The sequence below is a fragment of the Siniperca chuatsi genome, linkage group LG10, assembly GCF_020085105.1.
Source record: "Siniperca chuatsi isolate FFG_IHB_CAS linkage group LG10, ASM2008510v1, whole genome shotgun sequence".
NCBI lineage: Eukaryota > Metazoa > Chordata > Actinopteri > Centrarchiformes > Sinipercidae > Siniperca > Siniperca chuatsi.
Window position 1 is genome coordinate 6,019,045 of NC_058051.1, and position 26,685 is coordinate 6,045,729.

The 26,685-nt window shown below is 39.8% G+C and overlaps 2 protein-coding genes across 13 annotated transcripts in view; both read left to right on the plus strand.

Moving 5' to 3' along the window:
• agrn (agrin) overlaps positions 1-5,531 on the plus strand; it is a 254,683-nt gene extending 249,152 nt beyond the window's left edge. For all 9 annotated transcript variants that reach the window (XM_044209931.1, XM_044209933.1, XM_044209938.1 and 6 more), the window contains one exon: positions 2,627-5,531. In XM_044209931.1, coding sequence (XP_044065866.1) covers positions 2,627-2,787 — 161 coding nt within the window. In that variant the 3' untranslated portion in view covers positions 2,788-5,531. The remainder of the gene's footprint in view (positions 1-2,626) is intronic.
• A 4,598-nt stretch (positions 5,532-10,129) lies between these two features.
• The window catches only part of ptpn11b (protein tyrosine phosphatase non-receptor type 11b), a 50,005-nt gene continuing 33,449 nt past the window's right edge, over positions 10,130-26,685 (plus strand). For 2 of the 4 annotated variants that reach the window (XM_044210927.1, XM_044210928.1), the window contains exon 1: positions 10,130-10,286. In XM_044210927.1, coding sequence (XP_044066862.1) covers positions 10,273-10,286 — 14 coding nt within the window. In that variant the 5' untranslated portion in view covers positions 10,130-10,272. Of the gene's footprint in view, positions 10,287-20,309; positions 20,456-26,685 lie in introns of those variants that run through there. The other 2 variants (XM_044210929.1, XM_044210930.1) reach the window with 2 other exon arrangements.

Below are 26,685 nucleotides of genomic sequence, written 5' to 3' on the forward strand. Positions count from 1 at the left end.
TTCTGTATTACTTTTTCACTGGTAGAAGGCTGCCTAAAATGAGCAATGAACTCATTGGCATTGCAGAGGATAAGCAAAGTCTCTGGCAGGGAAAAAAGATGTCCAAGTCTATTCAGGTACTGAGTTGAGAAATGAAAGGCTATCTGACTAATTCAAAAGTTGTCTGCTCTCCTGAATTGAAAATGACCAAAGTCGGCCCGTTATCTACCGCGAGTTCAATTTTGTCTGAACTCTGAGCTCAGAGAAATCGCTTTTGAAAGAACACACACGGCACGGCGGGATCGAACATTCTAAGGAAATAACATTGAAGACGGGCACCGAAATAAAGTCAGGCTGCTCTTTGAAATGCACAGTGCAAGGCGGCGGAGAGAGGCAGGCTTGAGAGGAGAAGCAGCGTGAGTGACATTTAAGAGACACGCTGCATGTAGAGGTGCGCTCGTGTACTCAGGTACACGCATACAAGCACACACACTTACAGACAGGGAGGCAGTGCAGTGGAACAGGTGCTGAGCGAGCCCTGCAGCAAGAATACATAATCCTCACACAGCCCTCCCATTGAGAGCCCTTCTCCTTTTAAATCCCCTTTTCACTGTTCATCATTAATTCATCTGTAACTTGCATGAAATTAGCCCTGTCGATCCCCGATTCGGAGGCGCGCAATCCGATTAAAGGGGGCAGGGACAGGGGATGTAAAGAGCTTGACGGGATATGAACTCTCAGCCCGACAGACTAAAAATGAGAAAACAGGGAAGAGAAGGAGAGATGGGGAATGTGGGGGGGGAGTTGGACTAACATGAAGCGAAGAAAGACAGATGATGCAGAAGGATTCTGACCGTGTAGATAACAGAGAGGGAGAAGGAGAGAGAGCGAGCAGGGATGGCAGCCAGGTGAAACATCAAAAACTAGGATCAGCCTCTCTCCCAGTAAGAACAGATCTCGTGAAATTCTGAATAAAGACGTTTCAAGCTGATTTATTGAGAAAGACACTAATGACTACTTTGGGTGTGCTGGCTCAAAAGAGTAGCTCAAAACACCATCAAAAGGAAAAAGGAGCCAGTCACACACCCAACAATTAGGTCATCAAGTCTCCACAAAAGGATGTTATGAGATTTAGTTTAAAAAAACATGTAGATGATTTGAAAAAGAAGAAAAAGTGCAGTTAAAGCAAAATGGTCAAGTACAAGGTGGCTGAAACATTTGCTTTGAAATGCAAATCCATGATATTTTCATATTAGGAAATATCCATTTTTAAACTTACTATGGCAGATAGATAAAACACTTTGATGAGTCAATTTACATTCAATTCATAAGTGCTGTCATTTTGTCAAATAATAAAAGTTTTTCCACTTAAATCCTGTGGTATTTGGCCATGCAGTTTTGGCCTCCTCCCCGCTACAACAGAGGTGAATGGTATTTGGTGTGTGGTGCTCACAGCACTGAAACATTGATTTAAAAAAAAATAAAAAAAACAGCAACATCTCTTTTCAGAAAGTTTCCCAGAACATGCTGTCGACAGTTTTTATAAGGGACTAATTCCTTGATAGAAAATAGCTTCACGTTTGGTGAATCGGCCCTTTAACATTTGTTAACGTTATTTGACTTGCAGCCAGTCTTTTCCTGGGAAAAACACACAGGAAATGGTTTATTATATGTCCTTGGTTTGTTTGGAATATATAGAGGAAGAAGTGCGTAGTTAGCAGTGGTATCCAACATGGATGAACAGCCAAAGAAAAGTGCAGCACCCATAAGAACTCAAACTTTAAGAAAAAGCTGTCTCAGTTCTGAATACACTACTTGATAGACAGGTGATATCTGGGGAGTTCACAGCACAACAATGAGTGCTTAGAACTATAGATGGAAACAAATTAAAATTATTGAGGATGTTAGGTAGTCATAATTTTACACTCTGTCACCACCTTTCATTTGTAACCCATTTTTGAGCACTTTATGCATCATGTCAAATTAAAAGAACCTTCTCTCTCGTCTATCTTATCTTTCTCTGGCTGGTATGCAGGCCTTTCTGCCTTTTCCCCTTTGATCATGGTGGTTCGACAAACAAAGTGTCAACCTGTCATGCAAAAAATCAAATCAAAAGACAAAGCCTGACAAAGAGAAGTAACTGCTTTAATGCCAGAAATACATTTCTTTACCAAAATATTTCAGCCTTTTGATGGCATTTACAAGGTCTAATTTGGTATGAAACCCAAACCTTTATCCTTTTGTTTGATCTTTAAATGGGCACTCCACGCATTTTACACATGAAGGTCAGTTTACTAGTCATGCGAAGTACTACTCAGTCTGTGAAAACAGTTGTGTAATGTCTTCTGTGACTGGAGATGCTGAGAAAATAATATACCTTGGCTTGGGCTTCGAAATTGAAAATTTGGAACCGAAAGCCTGTGTTACAAACCGAGGGCGTGTATTTTGAAAGATGTTTCAGGGAGTGCTATTGGCTGTATAATGGGAAATGCAGGAACTAGCGTTTTGGGTGCTTGGCCTATGCTAAATAACTGGAGCAGCACTTTAAAAAAAATTACAAAAATAGTTGCTACTCTAGAGGGCATGAGTGTTTATGTACAGTAGCTGATTCATCATTGTATCAACCTCTGTCTCTGTCTCCCCTCAGGTGGTCTGGAGGAGCTGGCAGTGGCCCGTCGGTTGCCCAAGGCCTACAGCACCGGCTTTGTTGGCTGCATCAAGGATGTGGTGGTGGACGGCGTGGAGCTCCACCTGGTGGAGGACGCCTTAAACAGCCCTAAAATATTACACTGTTCCGCCGCCAAATAACCCAGCAGAGACAAAATATTGAGGAAAAATGAAAAAAAAGAAACCCTCCCACCCGATCCCTCCATAGCACCCATGTCTTCTGCTGTAATTATTTTGTATTTTTGTATACTTTTCATCGCTTTTTATATGGAAAGAAAATTAATGTTGTTTTGATTTTTGTTTTATATATTTTGTTCTATTTTGTTTTAAAGCCGCACCTCCGTTCACACTTTCTTTTTCTTTACTACCGTGGCCCTTCATCTTTTTCAAAAAGCAGGCATCTCTCTGAAAAAGAGATATTTTATTCTTGTCAGTTTTGTTGTTTTAAAACAAACGCCAACTTAAAAAAAAAAAAAAAAAAGCCTGCTCCTTTTCCTTGCTCATTACTTAAACACTGATGGACCTTGGTGATGATCTCTGGTTACTGCCTTGTCTTGGTGCCATATCTATCGTCCATACTCCCCAAGCATGGCCTATACATCCATGAATATAAAGACATACATTCCCCCCCCGTGAAAGCTGGACGCAGTGTACGCTGTAGCCGGTGTGTGCAGTTCTGTGATGCTGCAGCCAGCTGGCGTCTCCAGTCAAGAAACTCTGTATTCAGCCCCGGTAGCCCACTGTATTTTCCTAATGGGACTTTTCAGATATCAGTCAAGCTGCTACAGTGAGAAAGTACACAGTCGAAACCACTCGATCAACCCCCATCTCAGAGCGCCAAAAAAAGAAAAACCTCTCCACTCGATCTGAATCCCATCAGAGCCTTTAGTTTTGAAATATGACTCACTAACACTGCAACCCAACATGGCGTGTTGCGTTCCACAATGACTGGCATACCATTAGTCATAAGTCAAGACATGAATCATAGACATGAATAAATGTTATAAATATAGAGTATATAAATAATACCTGAGACTGTGAATATGTAAGATGGGTTCTCTTTGGAGAATTGTGCTTCTCATGTACTATTGTGCGTTCTATTTTACAATCAGCAGATGAACTAATGATGACCACTATAAATGCATGCACTTCTGCAGTGTTGGTTTGAATCTGGTTTTTGTTTGTTTGTTTGTTTTTTTTATTCACGTTTTGGTCCAGAAAAAAAAATGATTTGGAAAATGTCACTGTTTGGGGGTTTGTTTGTTTGTTTGTTTGTTTTTTTACAATGACTATAAAAAGATTCCTTATTTTCTCTTAGAACCACTGATGTAATTTCAGAAACTACAGAGAATAATGTTTGATATTTGTTCATTCCCTGTACTTTTTTCAGTCTTCTTTATTTTTCTTGGGCGCAGTTGGTTTTGCAGGACCTTAAATGGTGCATAAGGGGTTGTTACTACATCTGACCTTAAGGAGGTGCTGAAAGCAAAGACTGAAGAGAAGGACGGACAGAAAGGAGGCAAGGAGAGATCTTATCATGGGGAGAGCTACTACTGTCCTGTCGAACAACAGCCAGTCGTCAACACAAACAACAAAGCTTCAAAAAAAAAAAACTCTGCCTGAGACTTAATTTCTTTTAATATTTGACCTAGGAACATTCCTGGAGGAGTCTTTATTCGGCTCTTGAGAGAGAGAGACTGTGATGTTGTTGTGACCTTTTCAAGCCATAACAGCTGCAAAAATGGGAAAAGATGCATAATCCTACAGTACTTGCAAATTAACATAGTAACGCATGGGTTTGTATTACTAGTGCGAATTCTGTAACATTCAGTGAACTGATGCAACGTGGAGTCGTCTTTGCTGAACCACAATAAGCTGCGATGACTGATTTAAAGACACTTGTTTTGATATGAGAACCTTGGCAATATTCTAAGAAAAAATCATGCCTGTTCGTGGTTGAGTATCAAATGGTCTTGTACTATTTTTTTTTTTTTTTAAGTTCGTAATTATGTTTTCCTTCTTAAATCATCAAACAACCTGTTTTTGTACAGCCCTGCAATTTTTAAGTGTAAATTTAGCAAATGTGTGATCTGTGGAGGTTTATGTTTTTAGTAATATACACTGGAACCATGTCTGACTTGTCTGTTCGCCTACACAATGATATACTTATGTACATGGGGGAGGGATAGCCCTAGAGCTATAACTGTGTTGTGTGTAATCGAGCTCTGAGTGTCCACCCCAGATCAGGAAACCCTTTTCTGGTGTCCCTAGACACGTTTAAATTCCAGCACTCACTCTGTTATCCTTAGACTGGTCATATTTTATCACACTGTTTGTTGAATTTGATCCATTCAAGTGATAACACTTAATAAGAGAGAGATTCCTGTGTATTTGGAAGGACTCAAGAACAATAAAGACGCATTGCAGTCTATGGTTTGGGTGAAAACTATGAATTGCCTTAAAAACCGGTCACCTCGACCTCGAGCAGATGACAAAGACGTCATCCATATAACTGTTTCCTTACTTTAGCCAGTGTATTAGCCTCATCCCCATAATGTACATGAGTAATACATAATAATAATAATGACAATTATATTAGTAATAATGCTCAAAAAACAAACCCCAGGAGGCCTCTGCAAATGTCCCCTCTGGCTTTTTACAAAAAAATCTTCTATATACTGTTTTTTGAATCTATTTTCTGTTCCTTATTTATGTCTACATGTGGATTACCCTCCATGTCTGGCCTCTGTAAACTACTGTCTGACTGCGCAAACCTCCTCAAAGGGCAGTGCACCGAGTAAGAGTGGCATGACCTGAACATTACTAACTTTATGACCTTTGTCTTGTGTTCCTACCACCATGAAATAAAATGTCAACCAAATGGAGCCCATTCTTGTCAGCCGTCTTGATTTTGTCATCATCTGGAGCTGATTTGCATTTCCCGCTGCAGTAAGGACATAGTGCGCGCGCTCTACCAGGTGAGCTACCGGTGGCAGCCATGAAGGTTTATTCTTGACATTGGACATTCTTAACTCAAGGTCCACTTACTCGCTTTTTCCAGAGCTTTCATCCCACTGAGGAAGAATGTGAGCTACAGAATGAAAACTAGTTAGTGGAGTTAAGACTAGTTAGTGGAGTTAAGACTCTTTTATCAAAGTGTCCATGTTCATTATAATGAAGGAACATGTCAACCAGTGGAAAAGTGCGGCTCTTTGATGTATAATCATTGGACAGCAATGGAGCACTATGGCACAAAGGAAGAAGCTACAATATATCAGTCTTTAGATGTACAGATAATACTTGATAGTAGGTAAATTCATTGTAGGATTTGTTTACAGTAAGAAAAATACTGAATATCATCACCCTTATCCTCAGAGACTGAAAATATTCCACGTTTTCTGATATTTTATGATATCATAGATTCTTAAGCATTGGAAATAGTAGTAAGAAAATAATTTGAATACAAGGTTGACTTTTTCCTGAGCTTTCAACCACTTCTCATGGTCTCCCCAGTAGGTGGAGTTTGCTCAGTTGTGATGGAGATGGCTAAGCGGCCATAGGCCATCGTTGTTCAATCATATCAGTTGAAATCTTGTGAATTCACAGTGTCTTCTATTAATTTTTAGTTTCAAGGCACCTGAATATATATGACGCAATCACGAGTTGAGACTTGAATCTATTATCTGCTAACATTTTGATTGAAACATTATTTTTCCAAATCAAAAGCAATTTAAGTCAGCACGCTCATGCACACGTCAATAAACAGCATTTCTGGCTACAGTGATATTTTCTTCTTATAATTCAAATCACCTACAGCAATCTCTAGTGCCCTACTGCTAATTGAAAGTCTGGAATTCAAAAGAAAAAGGCAACTGCTGCACAGCTTCATTCATCATTCAGTACATCCCAAATCTGCCTCATTTTCATTAAGCCCAAGATTTAATGAGTTTAATTTATTCCTTGCTAATGACAGAGAAGGACATTGCATCTTGTGTTGTGTTAATTAGAACTCTAAAATGATGTAGATGAAATAGTTTCGCCCAGTGAGGGATCCGTCTGGGGAAAGATCGTTTTCAAGTTAAAAAGTGCAAGCAGTTTGATTAAATGGTTTTCCAGGAATTAAAATCAAGACAAAATATGACATCCATTCATAGAGCCAAGAAATAGAGGATCACTGCATGGGGGACACCCAGGTGAGCTAGAGGGTTGAGACGGTTCGGGGTGAAATATGTCTTTCGCAGGACACAGGATTCACAGTACCAAGGAGACACAGAAATCTAATTTTGATTCATGTGTTGAGCAACTGACTGGCTTTGAGGGAAGCTGCAGAAGCAAGAGCTCTGTTTTTGTTGGGGAATGCAGTTTGTACACAGGTCAAAGTAGATTTAGGAATTATGCAACAAACTCGGGCCCTCTCTGGATGAAATTTCATCAGATATTTTCAACCTGAGCCAAACGCATGCCCTAGGGTCCAAAAGAGTCTGCAACATCATCAGTGATGGAAGAAATTGTTCTTAAAAAATCACTGAATGATCTTCTAAGAATGTTTTCTAAAAATGTTGGACAGTTACTCCCCTAAAATAAAAGACCTCACCCTTGCCATACTACATTTCATCCCCTTATGTGAAGTTCCTCTCTCACAGCTTTTTATTTCCACATGGTGATAAAAGTTCTTTCTCTCTGACTAGGCTCCAGCTGTCCAGCTGCATCACTCTCAGTATAAGTCCTCTTTGTTTCCCTTTCCAGATTTTTTTCGATCTTTGGACAGGCTGATTTGCAAGTCTCAAGGCAAAAGGGGTCAAAGGCCACAAGCCTATAGAAGCAGCCACCTCAGGGTAGATGGGACATCCTGGTTTCCAATCCCCTGGGTGGAAAACTAGGCTTTGTGCTCTTGAGTCTTTTTGTCCCTCCTAGACTCAACAGGACATGAGTTTGCATGGTGATAAAAGGTGAATGTGTCAGTCCAGGAACCTCATCATACCTTTCCATCCCTAACTTTACCACTGATTTTACAAATCATGTACCCTTTACATCACAGTTAATCATTTAGCAAACCCCATTATTTTGTTTTAGAAATGCGAATGTATTTTGTCTACTCTTCCAGGCATCCGTTGTTTTCCATTCATTTCTGTGTGGTGTGAAAATCAAGCAGGACACAGTTTCATTATTGTTGTGATGTAGTGTAGTCTTTTCAAATGAATATGCACTTAAACTGCGACACACAGCAAGAATAACAGTGTACGTTTCAAGAGTCTGCTCATTGATTTGATGTATGTAATATATCCTAAACCTAAAACTGCATAACATGCATTTGAAATAGTCAGCAAAAATGTAAAGTATACATGATCCGAGTTAATGCGCTAAAAAATTGCAAACACATTGGTACAGTCCTTTTAAGCAAAACCTCAAGATTGTTTCACTTTGCTCTATATTTTACAATCATTGTCTATTATACAAGTCCTTGCTGAGCAAATCCCATCACTTGCATCACAATAGAACAATTTATAGTCTGGTTGCCAGGGTGACACTCTCCCATACAGTCCTTTAGAGCCAAAGGCCACTTCAAAACTTTACCTTAAAGAACCAGCTTTGAGGTTAAATTTATTACTCCGAGACTATTTTTTCCATTATAGTCAAGGGACCATTTTTAATGGCCACAATTACAATGTTTAAGGTTATGACAATTTGCAATCCCACTCCCCACACACAAACACTAAAACACAGCTTGATTGACCTTCTTCTCAGACACATGCAAAAGCCAAAGTGAGCTAATGTCCTCCAGCTCCAGCTAAAATATGTGCCTGTAGGTGCGGCACAAAAATTGTTTCCCATCATCCTTAAAACCAACACAAAACATACAAATGGCATCTCAAACACCCAATAAATGATAATGACTTTGTTTTTCGAGTCCATCAGTCTTGTATCAATCACATTTAGTATTAAACACTCAATGAGCACTCATTGTTATTCCAATATTCAGCTATTTCTCACCCACTTCAGCAATTTCCACTATGTATTGATCAGAGAGTAATGTCTTCCCCTTGTGCGACATGATCATTTTAACTGCTCACCATACCCAAAAAAATAAACCCTATGTTCAAACCCATCAAGCCAGCCTGAAGCCCATTGAATTTGGCAGAGAAAAACATCTACTTCGACAACAGAAATTCCACAGAGGGAAGAAATTCCCTCTCCATCATCCCAGTGTTTGTCTGTAAGCTGCAGCGGCACACTGGGTCAAACAGTGGAAAAGCAAATCCATAGATGTGAAGCCTGCTCACAGACAATTGCATAAGCCCATCCATCCCCCAGTAGATTAACCTCCACTGATAACCACAGGCTGGTGACGTCAATGCTGCCCTACCTCTCTTACTCCTCTCCCCCCACCACCAACACCATTCTCCAGAGCTGGGAGGCTGTCCCATCATGAGGGTATGACAGAAAAGGAAGTATATAGACCTGCCTTATCTCTCACAAGACAATAGCAGAGCTTTACAATAGCATAGCAAAATGCTGCACAAGTTAATTACTATTCACTATCAGTGGTGAAAATAAAATAATTCAATGGGCAAAAATAGGTGAATTAATATTGAGAAACAGCCTTTATTTTCCAGTACCCCATACTATAAGTAGACACATGTATGAGTTATAAAGGCAGTTTCTTTATTTTATACTATTTTATTTTATTTCATAGGTTGTTGGCCTACAGCTTAACTGTCCTTCTGCTTTGACATTGGGTTAACACTGTTATCAAAGAAACAGTTAAAACAATAAGGTCATTTCATTTGTGCAACTATTCATAGTTAACTTTTAGCATGAGAAAATTTCATTCTTCCACGTTTCAGCATGGACAGCAGCCAAACACCATGGTTGCGGTAGCCTATGTTTTAGCTCGTTAATTAATTAACAGTTATGCAGTCACAGGTGTACGGTTTTTGGGAATTCCCCTGTTTTCAGCTTCCAATATGTCTCAGACAATTAGAAGTGAGGACTTAACGATCTATGTATGCATATTTTTCTACGGCCCTTATAGTAAGAGGCTAAGAAGCCTTTGATATTAACCTGAATATGCGTGGAACTTAAACAATGTTCTCTAGATGCATCAAGCTAGGGTTAGTCAGAAAAAGACAGGAAAAGAAGCTTTGTCGTGCAAAATAAAGGTGTAAAACGGCCACATTTGACAAAAGAATACGTAGGCTAACCTAAATATCCTTTTTAAAATGTGATAGTAGGCTACGACAATAAGATGTTGTACTAAAATACCACGGAAGTTAACAAATTTGCACAAGCCTAGGTTTGTACTAATGGATGAAGAATGGCATTTCCTTAAGACAGACATCTTTTCATGGACTAGAAATTTTCACAAAATGAAATAAATCAGAATAAAAACAGGAATATTTCAAATAGGTGGTTATGAAAATATACAAATTTGCCTGCTACGGATTTCGCTTTAAAATTAGCCTACAAAGGAGGCCTTTGTTTTGAAGGCAATAACCGGAAAACGTGTCGGTAGTTATGTGTAGCTCAACAAGAAGGTTCAACAGATCGCTCGCTCTTCTTCACAGCGACTCAGCAGCGGCAAAAAGGGGAACGTTTGGGGACTCTTGACAGCTTTCAGAGACTGCTATGACATCTCGCAGGTAAAGTGGAGTTTGTTTTTTAAACTGTCATTAAACGCGCCGTAATATTGAACTCTTTCCACTGAACGAGTGGTCAGAAATTGTTACGGGCGAGATTGAACTGAGACTGCCAGCAAGAAAGCAGGGTCGCCTCAACTTTTATCGTGCCACAAACCCGTGTAACAGAGGCACTTGACGCCTCATATTTAAATTTCATCCAAAGAAACTCCCATTATGTGTTTGTCTTGTTAGTTATGAATTGGCGTAGAGTTATTTAGCTGACTTTGCTTAAAGTGTGGCGGTAACAAAAAAGTGGCAACGTTGGAAGCTTTGATAAGAATGTAACGTTAAATTTGCTCGAAGTTCGCTAGCTGCTGCGAATTTAGGCTTAATAACAGTGGAATTAAAATCTACGTCAGGATGCTCTGTTTTCATGTTTTAAAGCAACATAATTTTTCATTATGTGTGCATGTTTTTATTAATGGTGTGATTTATTCCTGAGTTGTAGCTCAGTCAGACGTCAAATTGAACTCCTTACAATTGTTTTCATACATCACACAAGTTTTTATCCTGACTTTTCTTCTATAGTGCTATGGGCTTTTTCTGGCTCTGTCCTCTCTTTGTTTCTCTGTGTGCACAGTGCAGGGAATTGGCTTATAGCTTCCTGTGAATCCAAGCCCTACACAGAAAGTATTATAGTAAACCTAAAACAAATTTAAAAGGGCACTTCAGTAAAATCTCAGAAAAACCTCAAGTTTCTAAAGGAATGTTAAAGCAACATCAGTTTCAGGTCTCTACTAATGTACTGGAAAACAATTCAAGTGCGCATGTAAGTAGTAACTGGATCTTAAAAACAATAACTATAAAACACTATAAACTATTTAATACCAATATAAAATTGTTCATTACAATACCAAATGTATACTTGTCCCTCTAGGAACAGCAATAAATAGTGATTTGTTTTTTAATCAAGATGTGCGCCTTTTTAAATCAAGGACAGTGACCTGCTTAACACTAACAGCTTTGGTAGGTGTTGTGTACGGTGTGTATATTCCACCTACCAATAACTCTGTACTCTGTCTACATGTTATTAACCATCTACATCTGTGGACTAGCAATGATTTGTAGATCTCCCTGAAACATTGACCATCTTAGCATGTGAGGAATTAAAAGCTACAGGAGGTTGCACTGAACACTGTAAACCTGAATGGATACATGTACTGTATGTAGTACTTATTTATGATTTTTTGCATTATTGGTTCATATAATGTCAGATTTCCTCCTAGATAGCCCTTTCCAGGTCCTTTCCAGTACACAGTAAGATAATAATACCTCCCGTATGCATAGGTAAAAATAATAATTAATCGAAATGTTCGTTTTGTTAGTGTTATGTGGTGGGGTATGTGAAATGATGCAGAAAAAATGCAGCCATTCAAACTTTGGCACTTGTAGCCCTCATCATAACTAATAGTCCGCACAAGTGTACCAACTGTTTGTCCTGGTGCAGATTTCTATGCAAGGTGACCTCTGAAATGTTGAAGAGAAAGCAAATGAAGAAAATGCAATGTTGGCAATAAGAGAGTTTACAGTTGATACAAATAGTCTATCACTATATGGGTGGAAAAGATAGTGTATGTGTTGTGTCGCATAATGTTTAACATCTGACTGTGTCCTGTATGCCTTTAAAGTTGCAGTGGTGAAATAATGATGTTGAGGTTAAAAGGCCAGTCCACGTCACAAAACACACACACATTCTCCTCAGACAGAACAAAAAGTGTTTGTTTTTTTTTACAATAGAATCTTGCTAGATATGGCTTTGACCTCAGTGCATCAAAGGTAGTTTGGAAACAAAGCTGTCAGGCTGGCTGTTGCATTAAAGGAAAACTTTACTACCTTACACACAACATTTCCATAATCATGGACCATTGCCATGCTTAGCTGCTTCCTGATACACCCTACAGCAAGGATGTACCTACATACAATACACAGTTTTGTTTATAGCAGTACTGTGTGTGCCTCAGCTTTGCATAAAGTAAAATCCAAATACTTGTAAACTTGCTGCAGTCGCTGATTATTCATCAGACTATTGCAAGGATGTTGGTGAGTCTTTTCAGTTTGATGGTCATATTTACATGTACCGGAATATACAGATGAAGAGCTTAACCAACTTTGTGTGTGCTCATGTATACCTTAAGTAGGTAGGTCATTCCTGCACATTGAACCAGCATCTAGTTGACTAATACAATAGAAATTTTGTGTAATTACCTTCAACTTTTTTTCTTTTTACTTCCAAATGCAGTATGTGATTCAGATTACTGGATTAAATTGGACTTGGGTAAAAGCCGTCGCCAGTAGACACCATTGTAAAAGTGTGTCTAGTGGTGCCCTTTTGTCCAAAATCTCAATTAGACCAGTGGGTAAAATGTTTTCACAACTGATAGCAATAGCGGTAAAAACTATGAAACTATCATTTCTCACTTTATCATTAGAATTCTACCTCAAGGACGTTTATTTCATGTCACAGATATTAGTGACGTTTTTCTCAGACATTTACAATAAACACTTGTGAGCTGACAGAGGGCCAAGTGTTCAGTTGCCCCGGGGGCCAAAGCCACCAGCAGGCTAAGATCAGAGACAGAGGAAAACACAGAGACAAAGTTAAGTTGTTTTCATCTCTGCCAGTTTCCATGGTTTGTCGCCGGGCCGAGACACGCATGACTGTTGCTCTGTGGCTCGTTCTGTACTTCCTGAACTGAAATACCACAGGGGAACAATACTACAATGCGTGCCATCTTGATCTGACAGACCTGCTCTCCTGTTGATAGTATCACTCAGACTCCCCATTTCAGGAGGGATTTTAGTTCATCATACTATTGGGAAGGGCTGGAGTTTCCACAAACTTTTTCAGTATTGTCTTTGCAGTGAGGATTTGTGGCGGTTTAGTCATAAAGGAACCATTTGTACTGTCCCTCATTGTGATTGTACCGCCAACGTTGCAATGATTAAGCATTGTAATGAGTTCAGTACAAGAAAGAGAAAGCAGTAATGATGCAGAATGACTTTACGTCGCTGTCCCATTTTTATTTTGCTAGTTGATTCTGTGTAGTATTACAAACTTTCCTCTTTTGGAAACCACCTCTGCCCCCCTTTGTTTAAAGAGAAGACCTCATCTGTCACTGAAACTCATTTGACCAGCTGAGAGCAGTGAGTCAGTTTTCTCGATAAGCCGACAGGAAAACAACAGCCCATGTGGAGGAATAAGATAACACTGCCAACATTTCCAGGAGTGCTCTGAACCAACTGTTAGTTTTTTTCCAAATACATGTTTTGCATTTTATTCAGACACAAAACAATGCAAATAGAGTATAGTAGACAAAGCATAAAAATTTGCTCTCCATGCTCATGATTTTCAAATATTACATCATGCTTGTGTGGTTAATTGTTTAAGGGTAAAGTGCTTAAAACGTTTAACATATCAGAACTGCACTCCACTTTGACTGAGCTGTGTAAATCCAAGTTCAAATTTGATCAGGTTAATACTGCCACACCTACTGTTTCTGGGTCTTCCCTGTAGATAATGGACTTTGAATATTAAAAGTCACGCTCGTCTCACTTTAGTATGAAGTGCTAATGTCTCACTATCTTTGGCTGGTGAAAAGCGTAGGCTGGAAAAGAGGAACAACGTGATTGCCCACTAGGGTTAGGCGATGTCTACCAAATTGGCATATGACGATGTCCGCAGTGAAACATCGGGATAGACGATGACATCGTTGTCAGGGGGGTGGGGGGTTGGGGGAGCATTTACAGCCCATCCTCGCCCATCTTTCTTTACTTTTCCTTCCTATTTGTTATAAGAGTAGCGTGGCTCCTTTAAGGAACAGGGCAGTGCGTAGTGAGCGTAGTGAGCGTGTGGGTGAGCGAGAGAGAGTGACAGTGACTGCACTCACAGCAGACAGGTGTGTTGGCGATCGGAGCAGAGGGAAAGGTTAGCAGTGAAGTTGTCTAGTGGCAGTAAATGAACAGTGTAGGTTACAGTTTGCCCACGAATAAACACTGCAGCTCCCCAATACCCAAGACATTCCCATGTCTTGCTTCCCAGCTGCTGGGTAAAGGTGAAGGTGGTTAGCCCCGAGGTTAGCATCAACTTAAGCCCTGGAGGAAAACAAAGTCTTCCCTGTGCTTCCTGACCATGGTCTGAAAGCTGCAGCAGGAACAGTCAGCTTAAGTTACCACATTAAGCAGATCATATGATTATAAAAAATATTTTAAATACTACTCACAGTGATAAACTACTTTGATTAGCTTTTTACTTGCAAATCTTTCATTGCACTTTCAGTAGCAAGATTTTACTCACAGGGGGTGGGGGCTTTTAAATCACAGGTTGGTCGCCTATGTAGTTTGTCACAGAAAGAGGAACTTAGTCTAAGATTGTATCTGTTGTGGGATATTTCTCTCCATTACGGGTGTGTCATCACTCTCAATGGTCCAAATGTGTAAGATTAGGGAGCTTTCAAACTGAGTTTATGAGTGTCTCAGCATTTGTTATTTCCATTATGTAGGTGCTAAACATGAACTACATTCAAACTAGTATGCCCTTAGTTTTGCATAGTAAAATGAGATACGAAAAATCTTAGCGAGGTGTCATCATATACTGTATTTGCCTTCAATAATAAGAATGTAAAAAGGTAACATTTTCCTGTGATCAACTGGAACTCGACTGAATGTCTAACTGAACTACATCTAGGGGTGGGCGATATGGCCAAAATCTTCATGGTATATGTTATTTTATCTCTTTTAACGTTATATATCACGATACAGTAATTGTTATGTAAATTCAATTGAGGAATGGTTTAAAATAACCATACCGTACTTCATCACGTTTGATTATTTTCTTTTATTTGGAACTTCCATACAAACAGAAACAACTCATCCTGACATCTGTATTTACAATTTCACTCTCCTCCTCCGTGTTTTCTTGTGACTCTCTTCTTCTGCGGTGGTTGGCGAACCAACTTACAGGTGCGTTACCTCCACCAACTGTCGCTCTCATGTCACGTGAGAACGTCGTAAGCGGTCCTGCTGCCCAAATCACGCTACCTTGCGAGTAGCTGGATTCGCAAGATCACGAGAGAATTGCAATATCAAGAGATCACGCGAGAATCCAGCCATGATTTGCTACATTGTTTGCCCCGAATATATAGCAGAGACACTAAGGGATAGCTCCCGAGGTGGAAACGGTATTGCCAAATCTCCACCGGTGGACACATTTCTACTGTCGCAGGGTAGGACTTATACATGTCCTGTGTCAGGAAATGGGCAGGAAACATCACTGCAGCTCCTTCACACCCTGGTCACAACCTGTTCCAACTTCTCCCCTCTGGTAGGCGCTGCAGAGCACTGTACGCCAAAACAACCAGACACAAGAACAGTTTCTACCCACAGGCCATCACTCTGATGAACAGTTAACACCAGTCACATAGTGTCAGGAACAACCCCTGTGCGATAAATAAATTAAGCTCATTGTTTTATGTAAATATTAGCACTTTTTAAATCTACACACGCTGTGCGTACTGTATATATTGTCATATCCATGTACTTCATGTATATAAAGCAACCTGTTACATAAATAATATTTATTTCCTCACCATTTGCACGCTGCACCATTGCACTAATTGTCTTACTGTTTACAAATATTACTGTTGTTGTTTTTTGTACTTTGTACTTAAAAAATATATATCTATATTGCACATAGTAGCTTAATGTGCACATAGTAGCTTAATGTTTGTCTACCTTGTTGACCTTGTTGTCCTTGTTTTTAGCCATATTTATGTCTATTTCTGTGTATGTACATAGAGAGCAATGAAAAACTGGAGTCAAATTCCTTCATACCTGGCCAATAAAGCTGATTCTGAGAATATATACCGTCATATCGCCCAACCCTAACCACATCTATAATGTGCTGTCCCTTATAAACTCTAAAATATGTTTCGTTGAAGACAGTTCTTTTGAATGCTTGTTGAGTGGAAAAAGGAGAGCATATAAACCATTTGACATTGTTCAAAAAATGCAAATATGACATCTGAGTAAAGAACATTACTTTAATGTTAAACATACTGTATTTCTATCAGTACATTATTTAATCCAAATTGAAAAAGGGATTATTCCATTACTTTAATCTTTTGCTCCCTGATAAATTTAGCAACGTTTTTGCACAGAGGTCAGGCAAAATTGCAAAGAACTGCATTTTCAAATATTTATGTCTAGTACAGAAAATGTGCTGTGTTAAAGAGTGAAAATGATGAAGACTTTTTGAGCGATTACTCTGTATCCACAGTTTGTTTCTTAATCTGTGTTTTGCCATTTTGGGCAAGAAGTCCTGTGTGTATTAACTAGTTTCTGTTTTCCAGAAAGTTTGATTTCCATGTTGGCTGTTGAAAAACGGTTGGATATGATGTCTGTGAAAAAGCATAGTAGTTATTTATTAACCAATAATGCCCGGAACCACTTTCGCTCTGTGTTTGACAAGTGCTGTTTACTCCATGTAAATACAAAAAGCCACAAACTATGGATACTCTGTGCTATTAGTTGTTTTTGCATGATTAAAGAACTGCCTAAGTATCCTGAAAGCTTTGGACCATTTGTCATATCACCACTAGCATTTTTGTTAATCAGTTAGTCCGCTTCTGGTGGGTTACATATGTGCAAGTGTTGAAAACAAACTGCATGCACGTGCGCAGTGTTTGCCAAAGTTAGTCATTTAGCTAGTTCTAAGCTGTCTGCCTGGCGCTACACAGAAAAGGGAAGCATCCAGCAATGGGGGGTGTCCGAGTTTTGCACCTCATGTAAATATCCCAGCTCATCAGCTAGGCTAAAAATATCTACGACATTACCAAAATCCACACCCCAGGGCTTGTCTGTGACCAATATAGCCCTAGCAGAGACTTTCATGCTGCGAAGCAGCTACTAAGTATATCACTTTTTTGTCAGCAGGCCTAGATGGGTGCGCTTTAAATAGCCAACCAGGGCTATATTGAACTTGAGACGTTATGTAAGAGGATAGAGTGGTGGCTGGATGCACACTGGGCCTGTTTCCCCTCAACCACACAGAGGCCTAACCTGCAGCTCCCAGCTGCCTCTGTCTCTCCCACAGTAAATCCAGTTTATTCTCTTTTTCCCTGTTAACGTCTCGTCAGATAAAACCAGGCTATTTGAAATCTCATTCTCTTTGTCTTGTCTCTGTCTCTCTCTGTCACTGCCCAAGGCCAGATGCAGGGAAATGGGGCGCCTGGTGGTTGTCAAAGGGAATCCTATTCTTGGAAAGCCCTGAGTCACTCCTGCTCCTGCAGTCATGATCTGGGGGAGGGGGGGGTGGATGGACCTGGCTGTATAGGAAGGGCATGACAAAATTCACCAAATAGGAGTGTTACACTAAAAGAGTCCCAAAAAGTGAGAGTATCAATAATCTTTTAACTGACAGTGTGAAAATTAATACTCTGCCAGTGTAATTCTGCATCCCCTGAGGGTTAATTGTACAAATTTCTGTTGAATTGGTACCCTACATCCAAATGAGGGTTATAACAAGATAATAAACACATGGCAGCTTACGATTGCGATTATTTTATTAAATCAATTACTTTCACTGGACTGGACTTCCACTGTGTCTAATTGAGAATACATCAACAGCACTTGATCACAGCAGTTGCTTGATATGACACTTGAACATTTGCAAGAAAATGAGCGGTTCAATACTCTTTATATCACTGGTTCCCAATAACCAGGTCCACAAGCATGTGACGAGTGATGGCCTAAAAGTTAATCATTAAACAGCAACAAACACTGAAGGAGAGAGGACAAATACATTTTGTCCTGCGCTTAGACAACGCAGACAGCCAGATCACAAAATAATAGTTTCACTGCAAATCTCAAAAAGGCCTCCCAGAAAACCTATCAAGAGCCTTGCAGCCAGGATTTCATAAGTGACATTTTGGGAAAATGAGTTTCATAATTAAAAATAAAATGTCTTGTTTGATCTGCCTTGCGTGAAAAGGACAGGGCTGGAATCCGAGCCAAAATCACACTGCAACAAAAAGTGTTTGGTCTTCACCGAGGAAGTATTTCACCAAAATGTAAAACTCACACTTACTTCTAGCTTTCAGTAGTTGGGTCTATGCAGATTACGGAGACATTCAGTTTAAATTAAAGGTGTGAGGAACCTGGCTCTCAGAAGTGAAGCACTACATTGATCAAGTGTCTTTGATAAGCATTTGAATTAATATAACAAAACCTGATATGTTAGGCATAATTAAATGAGGCAGCTTTGCATCTTGGTGGCCTCAAATAGCAGCAAAAGAAATCCTGTAATGTAATAGTGCTTTATACCAGATAGTAGTGTGTGAGAGAAGTGTTCATTTTTAGTATTTTCTTTGATTTCAAAATGTTCCATTGGGTTATATTTTATACTGCTCCCTCTGTGAAAAACTATGAAGCCAAAGCAATGCTACTGGCCTAAACCAAAATCTTAATTTTTACTCCCTAACTTCAAAATGGACAGCTGGCGAAAAGCTGGCGCCTATTTTCTGTCATGGTGAGAACATCTGTTTGGCCAACTTCCAGCTTCCCATTTTCACCACTGAAGTAGAAGGCAGAAATTGGGAAGAGCCGACTTTTGTTGCCTAGTTGTCCCTGCAAGCTCAATAGAAAGCTTCATACAGCAACACTGATGTCTTGTAATGAACATTTGCTTTCTTGTGCCATTATCGGCAAATTCGGTGTGATCATCGGTCAGTCAGTCCTCCGACCGGACTAAAACTATTAGATGGATTGCCATGAAATTTTGTACACCCATTTATGGTCCCCAGAGGATGAATCATAATGACTTTGGTGACCTCCTTACAGTGCCACCATTAAGTTGACATTTTTGTTTTTTAGTGAAATGTCCCACCAACTATTGGATGAATTGCCATGAAATTGGGTACAGACATTCATGCCTCCCCCCCTCAGAATGAATTGTAGATGATCCATAACTGACTTTTCATTTTAACATCATTATCAGGTCAAAATTTCAGTTTGTCGTTACGATGAGCATTACAGCCTCACAGAGCCGCTAGCGTAGCTGTAGGCTTTTAGTTTTGTTATTAGTCAGTCTTTAGGCGTGTAGTTTCGGACAATAAGAAAATTAAGGAATATCCAGTATTTGACAGACAAATACAAAAATATGATCAATAAGAACAGGAATAAAAATGGAATACAGACCACATTTAACTAAAATCAAATGTAAAAAAAAACAAAAACGGATCAAATCAAACTGTACCTGTCCTTTGAGAGGTCATTGTAAGGTCATTAGAAGTTACACTGCAGTCTAATACTGATGCCTTTGTTCTCTGCATTTATTTTCTAACTCGTCTGCAAAGCTCCCCAACCAACCCCTGCAAAATTAATAGCCTAATGACATACTGCTGAATTGGCTGGATTGGGGGATTTAGCTTGCCGAGGGCTAACAATGATCCGGTGTAACTACGCCACGCACGATTAGGTGTAATCTCCAGGCACTGGCAACACAGCTGTTGAATTTAGCCTCCAACAAGATAGCAGGGACCTTGTAGCTCTCGGAGACCTGGCAGCCTGATCTGTCCTGACCTGGTCAGGTCTGTGTTACAGCCAGAGAAAGCTCTGTTAGCTTTAGGATCACAGAGTGGGCACTGGAGCGGAGCCATCGGACAGCCGCTGTCCTCTCAGTGTATGAAGGGGAGAGAAGGTGAGGCTGAGGGAGGAGAGCAGAGGGTGGTTGGACCAGTCTGCCTCCGCCTGTCACATTCATCTGAGGTGGGAAAGGAGGGAAGGCGGGGGACGACTGATACCACTGACGGGTGCTGGTATCAGGCCTGCTCACGCTCGTCCAAATCCCAGATTAAAAGCCCCCGCCCCCTCACTAGCTCTCCCTCCCGCACTCTCTCTCTAACACTCCCCCCCCACCACCACCACCACTTCTCTGTCGGTTCTTTCACTGTCTCTGTCTCATTCTATCTAACCCGGTAACACTTTGACAAGCAACCCCCCACCCTGCCCCTTTCGTCTCTATATCTCTCTCATTCCCTCCGCCCTCTCTTGTGTAACAGTGCCCAGTGCTGGATTACTAAGCTCTGAGGCTGCTGAAGCAAGGGGCTGTGGCAGGCTTCGACCAGAATGGTGAGGTAGGGCAGAAACAATCCAATTGAACTTCAGTGTATTTTCTGCTTTTGGACAACCCTCACACGTCTTTTAACTCCTCCTCTTCCCATAAATAATGCCTTTTAATTCTGCAGTTTGCTTAATTTAATGCACAAAATCCAATGCTGAAGGACAACAAGTGAATTTGGGAGAGCATGTGGAGACCTGGCTATGCAGAAGTGTGTGTGCAGATATGTACAGTATTTCTTTCACATGCATTGATGTGTGTGTGTTGCTGTAAATGTGGGCGTTTCGGGATGTTTGGTTACAAAGGGGCTAGGAGTACGCTCTAGTTGTTATGAAGGCTGAAAGAGTTGTGTGTGTGTGCGTTTGTGTGCCAAGACACTCAGGAAGGTGTCCCCCTGCCTTCAGCTGTCTGTAAACCTGACAAGGTGAACAGTTGTGCAGTAGTTGCTGCTGTTGTGTGTTTGAAGCATTGGTCCAGGGTTTGTGCCTGGTTCCAGCCCATCTTCATTGTTTCGATAATTTGACAAGTGACAGCAGCGCTGTGATGAGGGATTAGATATGGATTAGTGACATAAGGCATTTTTGCCCCACTGTTAGAATTTTTCAGTATGAATCTGTGTAGGATTAAAAACAATACCACGAGTAATCTGTCCACCAGCTGACACCCATGACCTGTCAATAGCTCCTCAGTACAGTAACCTAAATGTGGTGAGTTGAATTGTAAGAAAAGGGCTATGACGAGTGGAAAAAATATAGTCAAATAAAATATGATAAATACTTGATTTTACCACAGTAACTCTCTTATAAATAGTGTACGTAGCACAGAGTATGGAAAACTGCTAAGTACCTTGAGTTGGCATGGAATTTAACATGGTTAGGCTGCCTATTAGCATGTCACAGATATATTGGTATCGGCGTATATGTCAGCTGGTAAGTAACAAGACACAGAAACAGTGATGCTATTACATAGTTCCTCCATCTGAGACCACTGAAGAGTTTATTTTCAACTGTAACATTTGTTAGTCTCAGTTCTTAAAAAAAACAAATTTAAGGGACATTATCAAAAATGTTTGTTATGTGTTGATGAATCATTATCGCATGTTTTTAAACTCCCAAATATTGATGTTGGTATTGGCCTGGTAAGTTTCGGTCGGGCTATAACTCTTTGTGTAGACTAGTTTTACACAGATTTAATTGCATTTGAATGAGAATATTGCCAGCGCATTAGTCTTTCTATTTCTGTTTGTCTTCATACAGTCTCCAATAGAAGCCATGACAAAATACTACTAGGACACATGCGTCTAGTATCGCCTATTGATTCATTTTGAGTGTTGTGGATAATACATTTAACACTTTCTTTCCGTCCCTTTGAGTCATTTCCTGTCTGTCTACAAATGGTCTGTCCCAAGCTCAACCACCCAACCTCCCTGCCAGAGATATTCCTAATGTCACAGGGAGGGCATTGTCACCCTCTGCTCTTACACGTTTTTATGACTAATCTTCTTGTAAGCGGTTACAATTTATTATTTGTAAAGTTCCTCCTATAATCTGCTCCCTCAGCTCGTGGAATGAGAGAAAACGCAGCAGATTGGTTTTGCCCCCCAGTGAGGATAAGGGCATCAGGTGCAGTCTGGGTCAGATGTCTGGTCTGGTGTGGTCTGTCTGTCGTGAGCTGCCCCGGTCCAGGGCTTTGCTTTAGTCTCGACTTTAGTCTCTAGACTATCAGTCTAGACTCTCCGTTCATACAGGCTCGACTGATATTTGTATTTAGATCAAGCAGATTTTGGCATTTTATTTAATAATGGACTTGTCCTGTGGTTAACCTCCAGCAATAGGATCCTCGGTGACCACAATGGAGAGGTGTAGTGCCCTGTGTTGGTCTAAATTCTGATTTATATCATGTATCATTCCCTCCTGTCCAAACCCAATCCCACATTTAGCATCATTACTGATTCTCCTGCAGCGTCTGTCTCTCGCTTCACCTCTCTCTTCTTTCACTCTTCTTATGTTTCCTCTCTGTCATAGTCGAAACAGGTCAGGCCGCTTTGTGATTGACAAGCAGTCAGTGTCTCTTTGATTCATCTGTTGAATGCAAAATGGTGGCAGTTGCTTCATCTGCAAAAAACTGCCATGTCTGACATTTGCGTTTAGCTCCTAAAAAACAATTTCAAGCCTTTTTAATGTAGTTTCAGTAAATGTCACTCACAGTTAATTTGATATGAATTGTTAAGTTGTTTTGACAAACAGAAACTCTAACAGTCGACAATGAGAATGTCAAGCTTAGATATCTTTGTTATGCATTGATTATATTATATGTTATTGTGGTTTTATGAGTTATTGAAGAAATTAATAGAAAGTGTTGTGTCACATAACATGAACTGAGATTCAGACCTTTACACCAGCAGTGACCACAACAGTATTCTGGTTTATATTCGCCACTCTGAGGTAGAGTTGGGCAATCTGACGGTCTGTACCGCGTGACGGGAGAAATGTGTCCACCGGTAGAGATTTGGCAATATCGTTTCCACCTTGGGAGCTATCCCTTAGTGTCTCTGTTATATATTCGGGGCAGGCTATGTAGCAAATCAGGGCTGGAGTCTCACGTGATCTCACGACTCCCTTGCAAGGCAGGTAATGATATGGGCTGCAGGAATGCTTACAGTTGGTGGCGGTAGTGCACCTCTAAGCTAGTTTGCCAGCCGCCGCAGAAGAAGAGAGTGACAAGAAAACACGGAGGAGGAGAGTGAAATTAATAAAATAATCAAATGTGATGAAGTACAGTACGGTTATTTTAAAACATTTCTTAATTGAATTTACAGAACAGTTATTGGTATCTTTATATATACCGTTACTGTGAGATAAAGTTAGCCTACATATACAGGGCTCCAGACTGCGACCATTTAGTCGCATTTTTGCAGACAGTGCTCCTAAATTTTATAACTAGGAGCATCAGTGCGACTTGCAAATATGCTCCCTGTTTTTTTTTTGTTTTTTTTTGTTTTGTTTTAATCATTATCATATATCATGTGAAACAAGGAGGCAATAATTGGTGTGTGAGAGTGTGTATTACTAACGTTGTGGGGACATAAATCTGTTTACACAGTCACATTGTGGGGACTCGCTTTCCTTGTGTGTGTGTGTGTGTGTGTACCTGTGTCCGGTCCTTAAGTGCTCTTGCTCTCGCTTGGCCCTTTGGTGACAATGAATGGTTTGGTTAGCTGGCTATTTAGCTATATCGTCACTGCCTTTTGTTGAAACATGTTCAACTAGTCGATGCGCTCGTCAATGTCACTTTTCATGAACCGACCAATCACAGCCTGGATGGGGCGGGACATTAAAAAATGGTTGACATGCTACAGTAAACTTTCAACTGTTGAATTCATTGTTATGCATGAATGGTTATAATAATTAACAAATTAATAATAATTAACATGTCAGGCAGCAAGTAATTTTATTTGCATAAACTGTGGCGTGGGTTGGTGGTGTATCGGCGGAGGGCAATATTAGATAGGGTATTGCAAAGAAAGGAACGCCATGTACTGCTCTCAGTGTGGCCGAGCACAGCACATTGTTATTTCTGTAAATCGTCTATTTATTACCAAAGCGTTTATCAGTAATACACTTAAGATGGAAAAAAATATGAATGAGTTGCGTTGCATGTCGATTAATGTGGTGCTCCTAAATTTTCAGTAGGAAGCACCAGCGCTACGAGTGGAAAACGTTAGTCTGGAGCCCTTATATACCGTGATAGAAGATTTTGGCCATATCGCCCACCCCTACTCTGAGGTAACACAAGATCTGCTGAGCTGACACATGAGTCTTATTTTTATCTTCCTGTCATGGGTTTGTGTCATACAGTATACAAAAACAGAAACGCCTAAATGCTCGCCCACTGTTTTTTAGATATTATCTTCACAGCATGAGTTTCATGAAGGGGCTCTTGTGTCACCCACTGCCTGCTCTCTACTAGGTTATATTAATCAATAATAAGCCTTTGTAATGTGTTGTGTGTGTGGTGGTGAAAGGCTATGATTTAGGATGTGAAATACATGATTTCCATGACTCATTTGGTCTATACATCAGTGTCAAAAAAGTTTTCCAATTGTTGTTGAATCATTGAAATTTACAAGAATTCAAGGGCTGCAACTAAAGGTTATTTTGGTATTTGAATATACTGGGGACTAAGTTTTCACTCATTCATCAATCTAACACTTATTTTCAAAACAAAAAATAAACAAATACGTAAATCAGCCTGAGAAAATGTTAGAAAATCAGTTTAGAATCTATTTAGGTAAATGTTTGTAAATTGCAGATTCTCTATGTGCAGGTAGGGAGGAGATGATGAATTTATATCTTACAGTAGTGTTTCAACCCATGTGTCTTGGAAAAAAATCCACTTATGCACAATAAAAGTCTGTTTTTAGACAATGTGAGCTTGCTGTCCTGGAGATATGGACATTATTTTTCCATCCTCAAGATCAAGCACAAAAATATAGTGGTGAGTTTTAGTCTATGTGCAGGTGTGAGAACTTTATCCACAGCAAAGATTAGTAATTCTAATCTTCTGAAGCACCTAGCAAAACAACACGCTTCTACAAAGCTACTCGCAAAAGACCCCAGAGCTACCTCTCCTGACCAAGTAGGAGCCACTCCATCCAAACCCAATAATTCTTCTGCATAGACTGTAAGCCAGGCAGAACTAAACAGACTGATTGCCAGGTATGTTGTCAGACATTTGCCACAGCAATACTAAAATAATATAACTATGTGTGCATTAATAAGAGAATTGAAGCAGATATTTAAAAGTAATGCAAAAGTTACTTACCTAGTAACTAATTACTTTTATATGCAGTAATTGGTAAAGTAATTCAATAACGTTTGAGAGAAGTAACTAGTAACTCTAACTAATTACTAATTTTTAGTAACTTGCACAACACTGCTCCTGACTAACAATCCAAAAACCGAAAGTAGTTTATTTATGATATAGGCCTAAAGCAGAAAAGCAGCAAATTGTCAGATTTGAGGAGCTGAAACCAGCAAATCTTTGGTAGTTTTACTTAATAAATGACTGAAACAGTTAATTATCAATATTGATCATATATTGATTCATTTTCTGTCAAGTGACTAATAGATTTATAAATTACTCTCATTGTGTTACCAGCCAAAGTGTTAAAAAAGATCAAATATGCACATGCGATTTGATCAGTTCTTTCCACTAGCTATTGCAGCCCTAACTGGTTGCCTGATTACTCCTTGGATATACTGTGTAAAATAACTTAAAGGCTCAACTGTATTTATGCATTACAATTGTGAAATCCCAGTGTAATACGTAGAGGCAAAATTGACTTTTAGGTACATTGTGACATTGCTGTCACTGAGAGGTGCATAGCTTCCGTGCTGTACCAACTGTGAGTTAATGTTTTTACTAAAATGGCACAAAATTTGTTTTAGATGGAGTGTCCCCCCCCCCATGAAACACCAACAAAATTCACAAACCCATGTCCCTGAACCATTGCACATTTTTTGTGTCACCACTTACTGTATACGTGTGCAATTTAATGTCAGATTTGTCAAACCCCCCCTTCCTTGACACACAAATGGGGCCCTGGATGGCTAATGGTGCGTTGGATTAGCCAGCAATGGCACACGGTAGTGGGAGGTTTAACCCAATGATCCCTGCTTAAACATGAGCTTTAAATCCACACAGCTGACATACAACCATTCACTGGGACATTGCTGCTGTACCTACTCACTGCTTCTTCGAGATTAATGTAGTCCTTCACTCATCAAACACAGTTTTTACTCAACACTCCAGCATGCTAGTGCTAGTTTGTAAATAATGAATATGGTTTGGTTTGGACAAGTGGACAACCCAGAATCGGTCAACATACCTGAGAAGTGGATGGAATAAATATTTGCAGCAGTGCAGCTGCAGTGTTTTGCAACAGAGGAAGTAGCATGTATGTAATCATTAGCTTTGTAGTACTGTAAACCTGTGTGTCCTTCCCTTTCAAACCAGGACAGGACATACCGTTCGTGTGTATTCACTGATTCATCAAAAAACAAATGTGTGGTTCCTTTCTATTTTAATTTAAATAAAAATGCACACTATGTACTAATGCAGAATCATGATTACAGATATTGTTATGAACCATCTGTAAATAAATCTTTAAGAATAAGAGCATAAATGACATTTGATATAACTTTCAGCAGTTACAATTGCTTCCAGTTTAGCCGTAGATCTTCT